Source organism: Lampetra fluviatilis, chromosome 79 (assembly GCF_964198595.1).
Source record: "Lampetra fluviatilis chromosome 79, kcLamFluv1.1, whole genome shotgun sequence".
Lineage (NCBI taxonomy): Eukaryota > Metazoa > Chordata > Hyperoartia > Petromyzontiformes > Petromyzontidae > Lampetra > Lampetra fluviatilis.
Window position 1 is genome coordinate 2396858 of NC_136353.1, and position 12258 is coordinate 2409115.

The following is a 12258-nucleotide window of genomic DNA, read 5'->3' on the forward strand; positions in this document are numbered from 1 at the left end:
CGATGGCTGTAACAGACCAAATGATTTCGCGAGCCTTGTACGGCCCACGGGGTCAGACGTTCTGCAACCCTGGTCTCGACCGTGACAATATTAAACTGAACAAATCATTCTCTTAGGTTTTTTTCGGTAAAGTCACGGAGGTAAAAAATAAAATTTTAAGTTAATTAAAGTAATAATGGAAATAAAATAATTACTTTTATTAACTTTTAAATTTTATTTTTTACCTTACGTGACTTTACCGGAAAAAACTAAGAGTATGAATCCTTGCAGTCACGAAAGCTTCAAATCTAGAATGAACAAATCATTATTATTTTGGCCAGGTTAAGACCCGGCTAAGTATTTGAACGAACAAGCCCCTCACCAACGGCGAACGGTTCGACGCCATCTGGCATCAGTCCGGCAAAGATTTCCCTCAGCACGACTTTATTTATAAACTACAAAAAACTAAACAGTTTGTTTTTTAGCTGGTGTAAGGCCCCAGCTGAGCTCTTCTTCAGAAAGCGACCTGGCCATCAAAAAATGGTAGCTCAACTTCGCGGCTCTGATAATCACGCGGAAGAAGCTTATCGTAGTCAAAAAACTCTTACAGACGCGCGACGTTAATTCTAAAATGTGGAGGGGGAAAATCGACGCGACCACCACGGGGGAGAGGGGTAGAGACATGCAAACTCCAAGAATACAGCAGCAGGCATCGTCAGGTTCGGGATCGAACCCACGACCTCCTTCCTACATACCAGGCGAGGTGGTTAACATCGCCACCGTAGGGGAGGAAAACCGGCAGATTTGGCCCGTTACAAATCGCAAGCGTGAGCAGCTGCAGACGTTTGAAGGTGAGGGGTGGCGGGGGTGGTGGGGGGGTTGTGTTTAAGCTGCGCGCGTGTAAAAAAAATCTCACGGTGGTAGCCAAGACCGCCCAACAGTGTGTAGTAAAAAAAAAACCCCGACAAAGAGGGAGATTTAATTTTCGAGTTGATAAATTAAAAAAATTCAGAATTACTTCGTCTGAGCATCGGGAAGGCAGCTATTGATGAAGGGCACCGCCCAAAAAGTCGTACACAACTTGGTTTCGTGCGACATCTGCTGCTGCTGCTGCCTGAACGTTGGTTGCTACGGAGAGAAGCCGATTCCGACTCCGCGGGAAACTTATTGCGTGCAATTCGGAGCAACTTGGGTTCCGCAATTAGTTGGCGGCTTAACCGTGACAACCCGGAGAGAGCGTAGCGCAGTGAGTTAGCGTGCGACTGTCAGCGTGTACGCGCTCGTGTGAGCGTGTGCTTGGTCGCACGTGCGCGTGAGTGCGCGCGCGCCAGTGTGTCAACGTGAGCGCGTGTTCGCATGCAAGCGTGCGCGTACCTGGCCTGGCACGCCACGTTAAAGTCACCGTGTCACTCAAGTGTCGAACGGTGGCTACTGCTGCGTGACCAGATCAATCGAACTTCACCTAACCGGCGATGGGGTGGCTTCATCGTCTTACGTAGCGGACCGTCTTACAAATCAGCATGTCTACGGAAACCCTCGCACGTGTGCGCTGCCTTCCCCATGCTCAGGTGGTGTCATGTTAACACGACACGAGGAGGGGGGTGGGGGGGGGTGGGGGAGTTGAGAGGGGGGGGGCGCGTGGGGGGAGGGGTGAGGTAGCGCCGTACCATCCAGCGCGCCGTCCATCACAATCCCACATGAACCACGCGCAGGGTGAGGAGAAGTCTGCTACTCCAGCAGCTGTGCCACTCCTCCTCCACCACCACCACCACCACGTTGCCCTCCCCCTCCCTCACGCCCCTTCCGCGCCTCTACAAGGGGGCGACACCAATGGCAGCTGCAACTCGCAACGACAACAACCACAGGGATCCCCCAAAGGTGTGTGCTGTGCGCGTGCGGGTGCTATACGTGTGTGCGGATGCTATGTGCGTGTGTGTGCGGATGCTATGTGTGTGTGTGCCTGCTGTGTGTGTCTGCTGCGTGTGTCGATGCTATACGTGTGTGTGCGGATGCTGTATGTGTCTGCTATGTGTGTGTGTCTGCTGTGTGTGTGTGTCTGCTATGTGTGTGTGTCTGCTATGTGTGTGTGTCAGCTATGTGTGTGTGTCTGCTGTGTGTCTGCTATGTGTGTGTGTGTCTGCTGTGTGTGTGTGTGTCTGCTGTGTGTGTGTGTCTGCTATGTGTGTCTGCTGTGTGTGTCGATGCTATACGTGTGTGTGGATGCTATGTGCGTGCTTTGTGTGTGGATGCTATACGTGTGTCCGCTATGTGTGTTTGGATGCTATACGTGTGCTGTATGCGTGCGTGCGCTGTGCGCGTGCGGATACTATACGTGTGTCGATGCTATGTGCATGTGTGTGCGGATACTATGTCTGTCTGCTATGTGTGTCTGCTATGTGTGTGTGTAGATGCTATATGTGTGTGTCGATGCTATACGTGTGTGGATGCTATGTGCGTGCTTTGTGTGTGGATGCTATACGTGTGTCTGCATGCTATACGTGTGCTGTATGCGTGCGTGTGCAGATACTATCCGTACGTGGGTCAGAGCCATGGGTACGTGTGTAATATACGGACGTGCTTGTAATATACGTACGTGTGTGTGTGTGTAATATACGTACGTGTGTGTGTGCCATACGCGTGTGCTATTCGTACGTGTGTGTGCGCATGCAGTGCGCTATACGTGTGTGCGCGTGTTATGGGCACGTGCGCGCTATACGCGGTGTGCTATGCGTACATGGGTGGGTGCTACATGCGTGTGCGTGTGTGCCACACATACACGAGTGTGTGTGCGATGTGTGTGTGTGCTATACGTGTGTGTGCCATGCGTACATGGGTGGGTGCTACATGCGTGTGCATGTGTGCCACACATACGCGTGTGTGTGTGCGATGCGCGTGTGAGTGCGTGCGCGCTATACGTGCGTGTGCCATGCGTACGTGGGTGGGTGCAATCCGCGCGCCGTTCCCTCTGGGCGCCCAGCTCAGCTGCGTGAGCGCGAGCGCGAGCGATCGTTGGAGTAGCGTGGGGAGCCGCGGCTGCGCTTGGGCGAGTAGGAGCGCGAGCGGGAGCGAGAGCGGGAGCGAGAGCGCTCGTACGAGGGGCTGCGACCACCGTCGATTCGCACGTGGACGTACGATGTCTCGCCCTGCAGCGCACACACAAACACAAAGGATCCACACACACCCCACCCAAACACGGTGTAGACTTGATCATTGTTTTTATACCCTTCTATCTGGCAAGCATTTACACCATTGGAACCTCATTTGGCAGTAAAAAATATGATAATTGGTTTTTTTACCCTTCTATCTGGCAAGCATTTACACCATTGGAACCTCATTTGCCGGTAAAAAATATGATAATTGGTTTTTTTACCCTTCTATCTGGCAAGCATTTACACCATTGGAACCTCATTTGGCAGTAAAAAATATGATAATTGTTTTTTTACCCTTCTATCTGGCAAGCATTTAACACCATTGGAACCTCATTTGGCAGTAAAAAATATAATTGTTTTTTTACCCTTCTATCTGGCAAGCATTTACACCATTGGAACCTCATTTGCCGGTAAAAAATATGATAATTGGTTTTTTACCCTTCTATCTACCTGTGTACGTATGGCCAACTTGGTTTGCACACCGCACGCGGCCAACCGCGCTAATCGGGAGAGCCAAGCCGTTCGGCAACCGAAAGAACAAGGAGCCACCGACGCACGCAGGGAATGACGGAGATGGCGGTCGGTCCTTCATACGCAACGTCACGAGCAGTCCTTCAAGGGCCGCACGCAGCTCCCGGAAGCGAAAGGTTGCCGACCCCCGATACGAGACACCCACCGTCTCTCCGTTCCCTCCACGCTCATCTCCCCCTCTGCCAACCTCCCCCACCTCCCTCCCTACCTCTCCCTCCACACCACCTCTCTCTCACCACCACTCCCTCCCCACCACTCCCTCCCCACCACCTCTCCCCCCCCACCCCCTCTCCCTACCTCCCCCACCTCTCCCTCCCCACCACCTCTCCCCCCCACCCCCTCCCTCCCTCCCCCCACCACCTCCCTCCCCCCACCACCTCTTTCTCCCCACCTCCCTACCTCCCCCACCTCTCCCTCCCCACCACCTCTCCCCCCCACCCCCTCCCCCCCTACCCCCTCCCCCCTCACCACCTCCCCCCCCACCACCTCCCTCCCCCCACCACCTCCCCCCCTCCCCACTCACCTCGTGCGACTTGAACTTGGTGTCGTCGAGCTTGCGCACGGCGTACTTCATGTCCTCCTTGCGCACGTACTCCACGACGCCCGTGCCGTCACGGAACACGTCGGCGTAGCACACGTCGCCCGCCTCTCGCATGTGGTCCTTCAGGTCCTGCCAACTGCCCGTCGGGGGCAGCCCTGGGGGCAGGGAAGGGCAGGGAAGGGCGGGCGGCGGGGTAGAGGTAGGGTTATAGAATCAGAATCGACCGTCGGCAAACCTTCGCTGACCAGCGTGGTCAAGTATCGCAATCGGGTACCCGATACCCGTACCCTACCCGATACCCGGCTACCCGTACGCGGCCGGGTACTGGTACGGGGGTACCCGTTTGCGACCCTGGTGCGGCCGGGTACGGGTAGGCCGTGAGTCACTGGTGCGTAACCGTTTGTCACTCATTTCGGGTAGGGTACGGATAGGCTACGGGTACCCGTACCCGGCTGGGTACAGGTACCCGTACCCATTTGCGACCCTGGTGCGGCCGGGTATGGGTACGGGTAAGGAATCAAAACCCGTTTGCGACCTCTGCCAGCGTGATCAAGTATGGCGAAACATTCCCTTACGATGTTAGGAAGCCACGGGGGCCGGGCACTTTTAAATCATCACCGACACACCGAAAACTCGTTTCTTTAGAGCCGCTTGCCGTTGCGTTTCAGCTGTTGTCCTTTGCCCGCACACCGCAGGGGCAAGTTCAAGGTAGGGCAATGGGCAGCATTAAAAAAAAGCAAATAAACACACTGATGATATTCTTAGGTTTTTTCGGTAAAGTCACGTAGGTAAAACATCTAAATTAATGAAAATAAAATAAAATAAAAACAAAAATCACGACGTTTCGGAGGCAACACAAGTCTCCGTCATCAGGTGGGACCGTCACAGCCGAATTATGCAGCTAATTCGGCTGTGACGGAGACTTGTGTTGCCTCCGAAACGTCGTGATTTTTGTTTTTATTTTATTTTCATTAATTTTGATGTTTTACCTACACAGTGACTTTACCGACAAAACCTAAGAATATGATTCCTTGCAGTCACGAAAGCTTCAAATCTAGAAATACACTCCGATGATGATGTGCGCGTCGTCTTTGTTTTGCCACAAGCACGGCGCGTAGTTAATGCAGAATTAACACCCCCCCCCCACCGTTTCATTGCCAGAAAGGGTAAAAGCATCTATTGTTATATTTTCATATTTAGTTTGCTGTTCTTGCACCGCACCTCCGATTAGCACGGATAACCTACTCCAAACCATAGTTTATATAATAATTGTTTTTTTACCCTTTATCTGGCAACAAAACTGACACCTTTTTTTACAAGGAGTCATGTTTGCATAGACCACAATACCTGCAGTCATAATGCAAACAAAAAACACAACTCTGATAATGTATGCACTGTCCTTGAAATTGATTGGTGCACAGTGTTATGTTTTTTTGTTTGCATTATGACTGCAGGTATTGTGGTCTATGCAAACATGACTCCTCGTAAAAAAAAAGATGTCAGTTTTGTTGCCAGAGAAAAGGGTAAAAAAACAATCATCATGTTTTTTACTGCCAAATTAGGTACCAATATTGATAGTTTTTTAGTTTTGGATAGACAACGGCCGATAATCTACGCCAAACGATAAAACAATTTACCAACACTGCGCCCCCAAAACCGGCCAGTGTCTCTCCCACCCCCGCCTTCCCATTATCCCATTTCTCCTCTCAACTCCAACCCCCCCGACCCCCGACCGATGGCGGCACCTGTGACGATGACGCGGTACTCGGAGCGGTGAGAGGGGGGGCCGTAGCGGCCGCGGGGAGGCCCCCCAAACCGCGATCCAAAGCGGGTGCCACCCCCACGGGGGAACTCCACGCGCAGGCGGTAGCCATCGTAGTCGTAGCCATCGCGACCGTGCACGGCATCCTCAGCGTCCCTGAGGGTAGGGGGCACATGAGGCGAGACGCCAAAAAGAACTGTTTGAAGAAAGAAAACACGTTTTAAAAGCGAGGAACTATTTAAGAAAAACATTAGTTCGCAGTAGTAGGACTCTCTCGATTATCGGCCGCGGATAATTCGAAATCGTGGTTAATCCAAAAGCGTAACCATTTTCCGCGGATCTCTACGCCAAAAAACACTAATGTAGGCATAAATAATGTTTAAGTCAATAGAATTTTGTTTGTTAGTGAACAAAACTAAAATTTGTAGGAAATAATCGACCGATCGATGCGGGTGCCAAGTACTAATGACACTTTCCTGGTTCCGCGCACTCCGCGCATTAAGTGCAACTATACAACTACTGTACTGTAGAGGAGGCGATCACGAGGATTTTGTAATTACCGGAGCAACATATTTGTACGGATTCTAGATTTGAATCTTTCGTGACTGCAAGGATTCATATTCTTAGGTTTTTTCGGTAAAGTCACGTAGGTAAAACATTACAATTTATAAAAGTAAAATAAAATAAAAATCACGACGTTTCGAAGGCAACACAAGCTTCCGTCTTCAGGTGGAACCGTCACAGCACGTTAGCTAATAGCAACGTAACTTGTAATAAACATTTCCAAGAATAACTATATCTAACTAATAATAGGGTTTTTTCACTTTTTTCTGGCCACAAAACTGAAACCTTCTTACAAGGAATCATGCGTGCATTAACCACAATGCTTGCGGACAAAACACTGATAATTTATGCATTGTCCTTGAAACTGATTGGTCCACACCAGAGACGGCTTTCTTTTGAGCCTCGTCTCATTCCCTCACCCATCTCTCTCACCCGCTCACCATCTCACTCACTCCAATCATTCCCTCACCCACCATCTCACTCACCCACCATCTCACTCACCCCAATCATTCCCTCACCCACCATCTCACTCACCCGCTCACCATCTCACTCACACCAATAATTCCCTCACCCACCATCTCACTCACCCCCATCATTCTCTCACATCTCACTCACCCGCTAATCAACCCTCACTCACCCCAATCACTCCCTCACCCACCATCTCTCACTCACCCGCTCACCATCTCACGCACCCCAATCATTCCCTCACCCATCATCTCTCACTCACCCGCTCACCATCTCACTCACCCCAATCACTCCCTCACCCACCATCTCACTCACCCCAATCACTCCCTCACCCACCATCATCTCACTCACCCACAATCTCTCACCCCAAATCTCACTCACCATCTCACACACCCCAATCATTCCCTCACCCATCATCTCTCACTCACCCGCTCACCATCTCACTCACCCCAATCATTCCCTCAGCCACCATCTCACTCACCCGCTCACCATCTCACTCACCCCAATCATTCCCTCACCCATCATCTCTCACTCACCCGCTCACCATCTCACTCACCCCAATCACTCCCTCACCCACCATCTCACTCACCCGCTCACCATCTCACTCACCATCATCTCACTCACCCGCTCACCATCTCACTCACCCCAATCCTTCCCTCACCCACCATCTCACTCACCCCAATCACTCCCTCACCCACCATCATCTCACTCACCCACAATCTCTCACCCCAAATCTCACTCACCCGCCCACCATCTCACTCACCCACCATCTCACTCACCCACCATCTCACTAACCCGCTAATCAACTCTCACTCACCCCAATCTTTCACTCGACCACCATCCCCACCACTCACCTACCATGTCTAGAGAGTTTTGGGGAATTTTTAAAAACTATTTTACCTCACGTTTTGTTGAGCGAAGAACATAAGAGCATCAGTAGGAACAACTCAAACCCGCATAAAATACTAATTATGAGGTAAAAATGTCCTTAAACATTATCATCGCTTTTTACCTCACAACATATCGCGTCAAATAAACTGTTTTAATCAAATAATTTGACAGTTCTTACCTCACGATTGAGGAAAAGTTTACCTTAAAACATTACAGAAATTGTTTGAAATTTACATATTTATTCACCTTACAACCTATCACGTCAAATGAGCTGGTTTTAGCTTAACATTTAGACATTTTTTTCCCTAAAATTGATTTTATGAGGTAAAAAGTCCCTCAAACATTACAGTAATCGATTAAAACTTACATTTCGATTTAATGAGAATTGTTTTATTATGTTTTATTTGTATTATTTTATTACTTCCCTTCTACGTGACTTTACCGAAAGAACCAAGAAGATAAAACTTACATATTTATTCACCTCACAAGCTATCGCGTCGAATGCCCTGGTTTTTAGGTTAAAAAGTTGACACTTTTCACCTCACACGTTTTTTCTCGTGAGGTAAAAATTCCCTCAAACATTACAATAATCGTTTAAAATTTACATATTTATTCACCTCACAAGCTATCGCGTCGAGTGAGTTGGGTTTAAACAAAAAATAATTAACTTTTACCTCACGATTTGTCGAACGAACCACACACACACAACACAGCCAAACCACCCACGTGTTCGCGGCCTAGCAACATTGTTTCGCGCCAGCCACTAACTCTTCGTGACTGCAAGGATTCATACTCTTTTAAGTTTTTTCGGTAAAGTCACGTAGGTATAAAAATAAAATATAGAAATAATAATAGAAATAAAATAATAAATCATAATTTTATTTCTATTTTTTTTTATTTTATTTCTTTTTACTTACGTGACTTTACCAAAAAAACCTAACAGCATAAAAAAATCATTATTTAATGTCTATTATTTTTATTTTACCTACGTGACTTTACCGAAAAAACTTAAAGAGTATGAGCCACTAACTACACACATCGATTTCAACCGTTTAAACACTAATGTTATTAAACCAATCTTAATACTATTTTAAGATTTGCAATTTACCAATATGTCAAAGGGGATGGGGGCTTGAGGGGTGTTGATGTTTTAAATTAAAACAAAAAATGTGACCTCACAATTTTATCGACACAAAAAACACTTAAAACAAATAAACTCTCACCACCACCAATTGAACCATCTACAATTATTATATTTGCGAAATCCGATAAGTTACAAAGCTCTTTACACGCACACACACGCATAGTATGTCCAGAGTTAAAACAATCTCCAAACAACTGCAAATGTCAATTTTGTTAGACACATTTGACAAAACAATGCAAGTTGGCAAACAAACATCGCCACGAGGCGTTATAAAGCAGCAGCAGCAGGCATCGTCAGGGTCAAGACATCGAACTCACGACCTCTGAGTACCAGGCAAAGTAGTTCACAAATACAAATCTAAATCAGGGTTATGGGATCGAACCCACAAACTCCTGCATACCAGATGAGCCAAGTGTACAAACTCACCCCTCTGACCCCTCACTCACCCTCCTCCGACCCACTTAAGACTCACCCCCTCATAGACTCACCCCCTCACTCACCCACTCATACCCCTCAACCTCACCCTCCTCCTCCCCTTCGACTCACCCCTCTGACCCCTCAAACTCACCCCCTCACTCACTCACCCCCTCACTCACCCTCACCCCCTCTGACCCCTCCGACTCACCCCTCACCCTCACTCACCCCCTCACTCACCCCCCCCCTCACCTCCTCTGATCCCTCCTCACCTCCTCTGACAACCCAACCCCCCCCTCACCTCCTGACCCCCCCCCTCACCTCCTCCGACCCCTCCCCCTCCGACTCACCTCCTCTGACCCTTCACCTCCTCACCCTTCCTCACCCCCTCTGACCCCCCCACCTCCTCTGACCCCCCCCCCTCCTCACCCCACCTCCCTCACCTCCTCTGACCCCCCCCTCACTCCTCTGACCCCCCCCTCACTCACCCCCCCCTCACCTCCTCTGACCCCCCCCTCACCCCTCTGACCCCCCCCCCTCACCCCTCTGACCCCCCCTCACCTCCTCTGACCCCCCCCCCTCACCTCCTCTGACCCCCCCCCTCACCTCCTCTGACCCCCCCCCCCCCTCACCTCCTCTGACCCCCCCCTCACCTCCTCACCCCCCACCCTCACCCCCCTCTGACCCTCCCCCTCACTCACCCCCCCTGACCCCCCCCCTCACCCCTCTGACCCCCCCTCACCACCTCGCCCCCCCCCCTCACACCCCCCCTCACTCTCACCCCCCTCCCTCACCTCCTCACCCCCCCCCCTCACTCTCACCCCCTCCCTCACCTCCTCACCCCCCCCTCACCACCTCACCCCCCCCTCACCACCTCCCCCCACCTCACCCCCCCTCTGACCCCCCCCCACCTCACTTCCCCATCACCACCTCCCCCCCTCTGACCCCCCCTTCTCACACCCCCCCTCACACCCCCCTCCCTCACCTCCTCACCCCCCCCTCACTCTCACCCCCCTCCCTCACCTCCCCACCCTCACCTCCTCACCCCCCCCCACCTCCTCACCCCCCTCTGACCCCCCCCTCACCTCCTCACCCCCCTCTGACCCCCCCTCTCATCCCCCCCCCTCACCACCTCCCCCCCCCTCACACCCCCCCTCACTCTCACCCCCCTCCCTCACCTCCTCACCCCCCCCCCTCACTCTCACCCCCTCCCTCACCTCCTCACCCCCCCCTCACCACCTCACCCCCCCCTCACCACCTCCCCCCACCTCACCCCCCCTCTGACCCCCCCCCACCTCACTTCCCCATCACCACCTCCCCCCCTCTGACCCCCCCCTCTCACACCCCCCCTCACACCCCCCTCCCTCACCTCCTCACCCCCCCCTCACTCTCACCCCCCTCCCTCACCTCCCCACCCTCACCTCCTCACCCCCCCCCCCACCTCCTCACCCCCCTCTGACCCCCCCTCACCTCCTCACCCCCCTCTGACCCCCCCTCTCATCCCCCCCCCTCACCACCTCCCCCCCCCTCACACCCCCCCTCACTCTCACCCCCCTCCCTCACTCTCACCCCCCCCCCCCACCTCCCTCTGACCCCCCCCCTCACCTCCTCACCCCCCTCTGACTCCCCCTCTCATCCCCCCCCTCACCACCTCCCCCCCTCTCACTCACCCCCCCTCTCACTCCCCCCTCTGAACCCCCCCCTCTCACTCCCCCCTCTCACTCACCCCCCCCTCACCCCCCTCTGACCCCCCCCCTCTCACTCCTCTGACCCCCCCCCCTCACCTCCCCCCCCCTCTGACCCCCCCCCTCACCCCCCTCTGACCCCCCCTCACCTCCTCACCCCCCCCCCCCCCTCTGACCCCCCCCCCTCACCTCGGATCCTCGAACTCGACGAAGGAAAATGCGGCGCGCGTCTGTTTTTGAGGTCCACGTCTCGGATGTTGCCGTATTTGTAAAACAAATCTTCGATGTCCTTCACGCGAACGTCCGGCGGCAGGTTGCCCACGTAGATGCGGCAGTCGTTGTTGCCGGCAGGCCCCCGTATCACGCCCGACATGGTTTTAGTTTGTTAAATAATATACTTGAAAAATGTGGCCTGTGTGTGTTGTGTGTTGCGTAGTGTGCTCGGGTTGACGATGTTTGTTTTGTGTGGTTGTGTTAATGGACGAGCGAGGGAAAGAGGCGGTGGTGATGCCTGCTGTGGGTAGAGAGAAAGAAGAGGATGAGGAAGAGAAACTGCGAGAGAATTTGAAGGAGAAAGAACAGCGAACGGCGGAGCGTTGTAGCGTTTGAGGAGAGAGACTCGCAAGATGGCGGTGAAGGAAGAAGAGAGAGGGGCGGGGCGGGGGGGGACGCGGTGACGTCACGCGATTTTTTCCCGCGCTTTTCTTTACCCTCCCCCACCCTTCACCCCACCCTCCCCAGCATGACCCCCACCCTTTTTAGCCGTAGGAATGAATGGGAAGTGTGTGAAGGGGGGAGGGTGAGGTGGGGGGGGAAGTTTGAGGGCGTGGTTATTTAAATGAGCTCCGTTGATTTTGCTTGGAGAAGGCGTGGTTATGTTAATGAATTTTATGTAAAGTAGTATTTGGGGGCGTGGTTATGTTACTCGATTTAATGTAAATTAGTTTTGGGGGCGTGGTTATGTTAATTAGATCTATACAAAGTTTCATTTTGAGGCGTGGTTATGTTAATTAGTTTTATGCAAAGTAGCATTCGGGGGCGTGGTTATGTTAATTAGTTTGTGCAAAGCATCATTTGGGGGCGTGGTTATGTTAATTGTTTTATGTAAAGTAGCATTTGGGGGCGTGGTTATG

General features: G+C 52.0%; 1 protein-coding gene across 1 annotated transcript; it reads right to left on the reverse strand.

The window, feature by feature from the left end:
- Positions 1 to 2128: 2128 nt before the first annotated feature.
- On the reverse strand, positions 2129 to 11762 carry LOC144953622 (serine/arginine-rich splicing factor 1B-like). Its single transcript, XM_078884209.1, is given in 5 exon segments — positions 2129 to 3122; positions 4183 to 4355; positions 5946 to 6118; positions 11315 to 11351; positions 11354 to 11762. Coding segments are annotated over 5 exon segments (693 nt in total). The 5' UTR covers positions 11499 to 11762; the 3' UTR covers positions 2129 to 2957.
- Between the last annotated feature and the right edge of the window lie 496 nt (positions 11763 to 12258).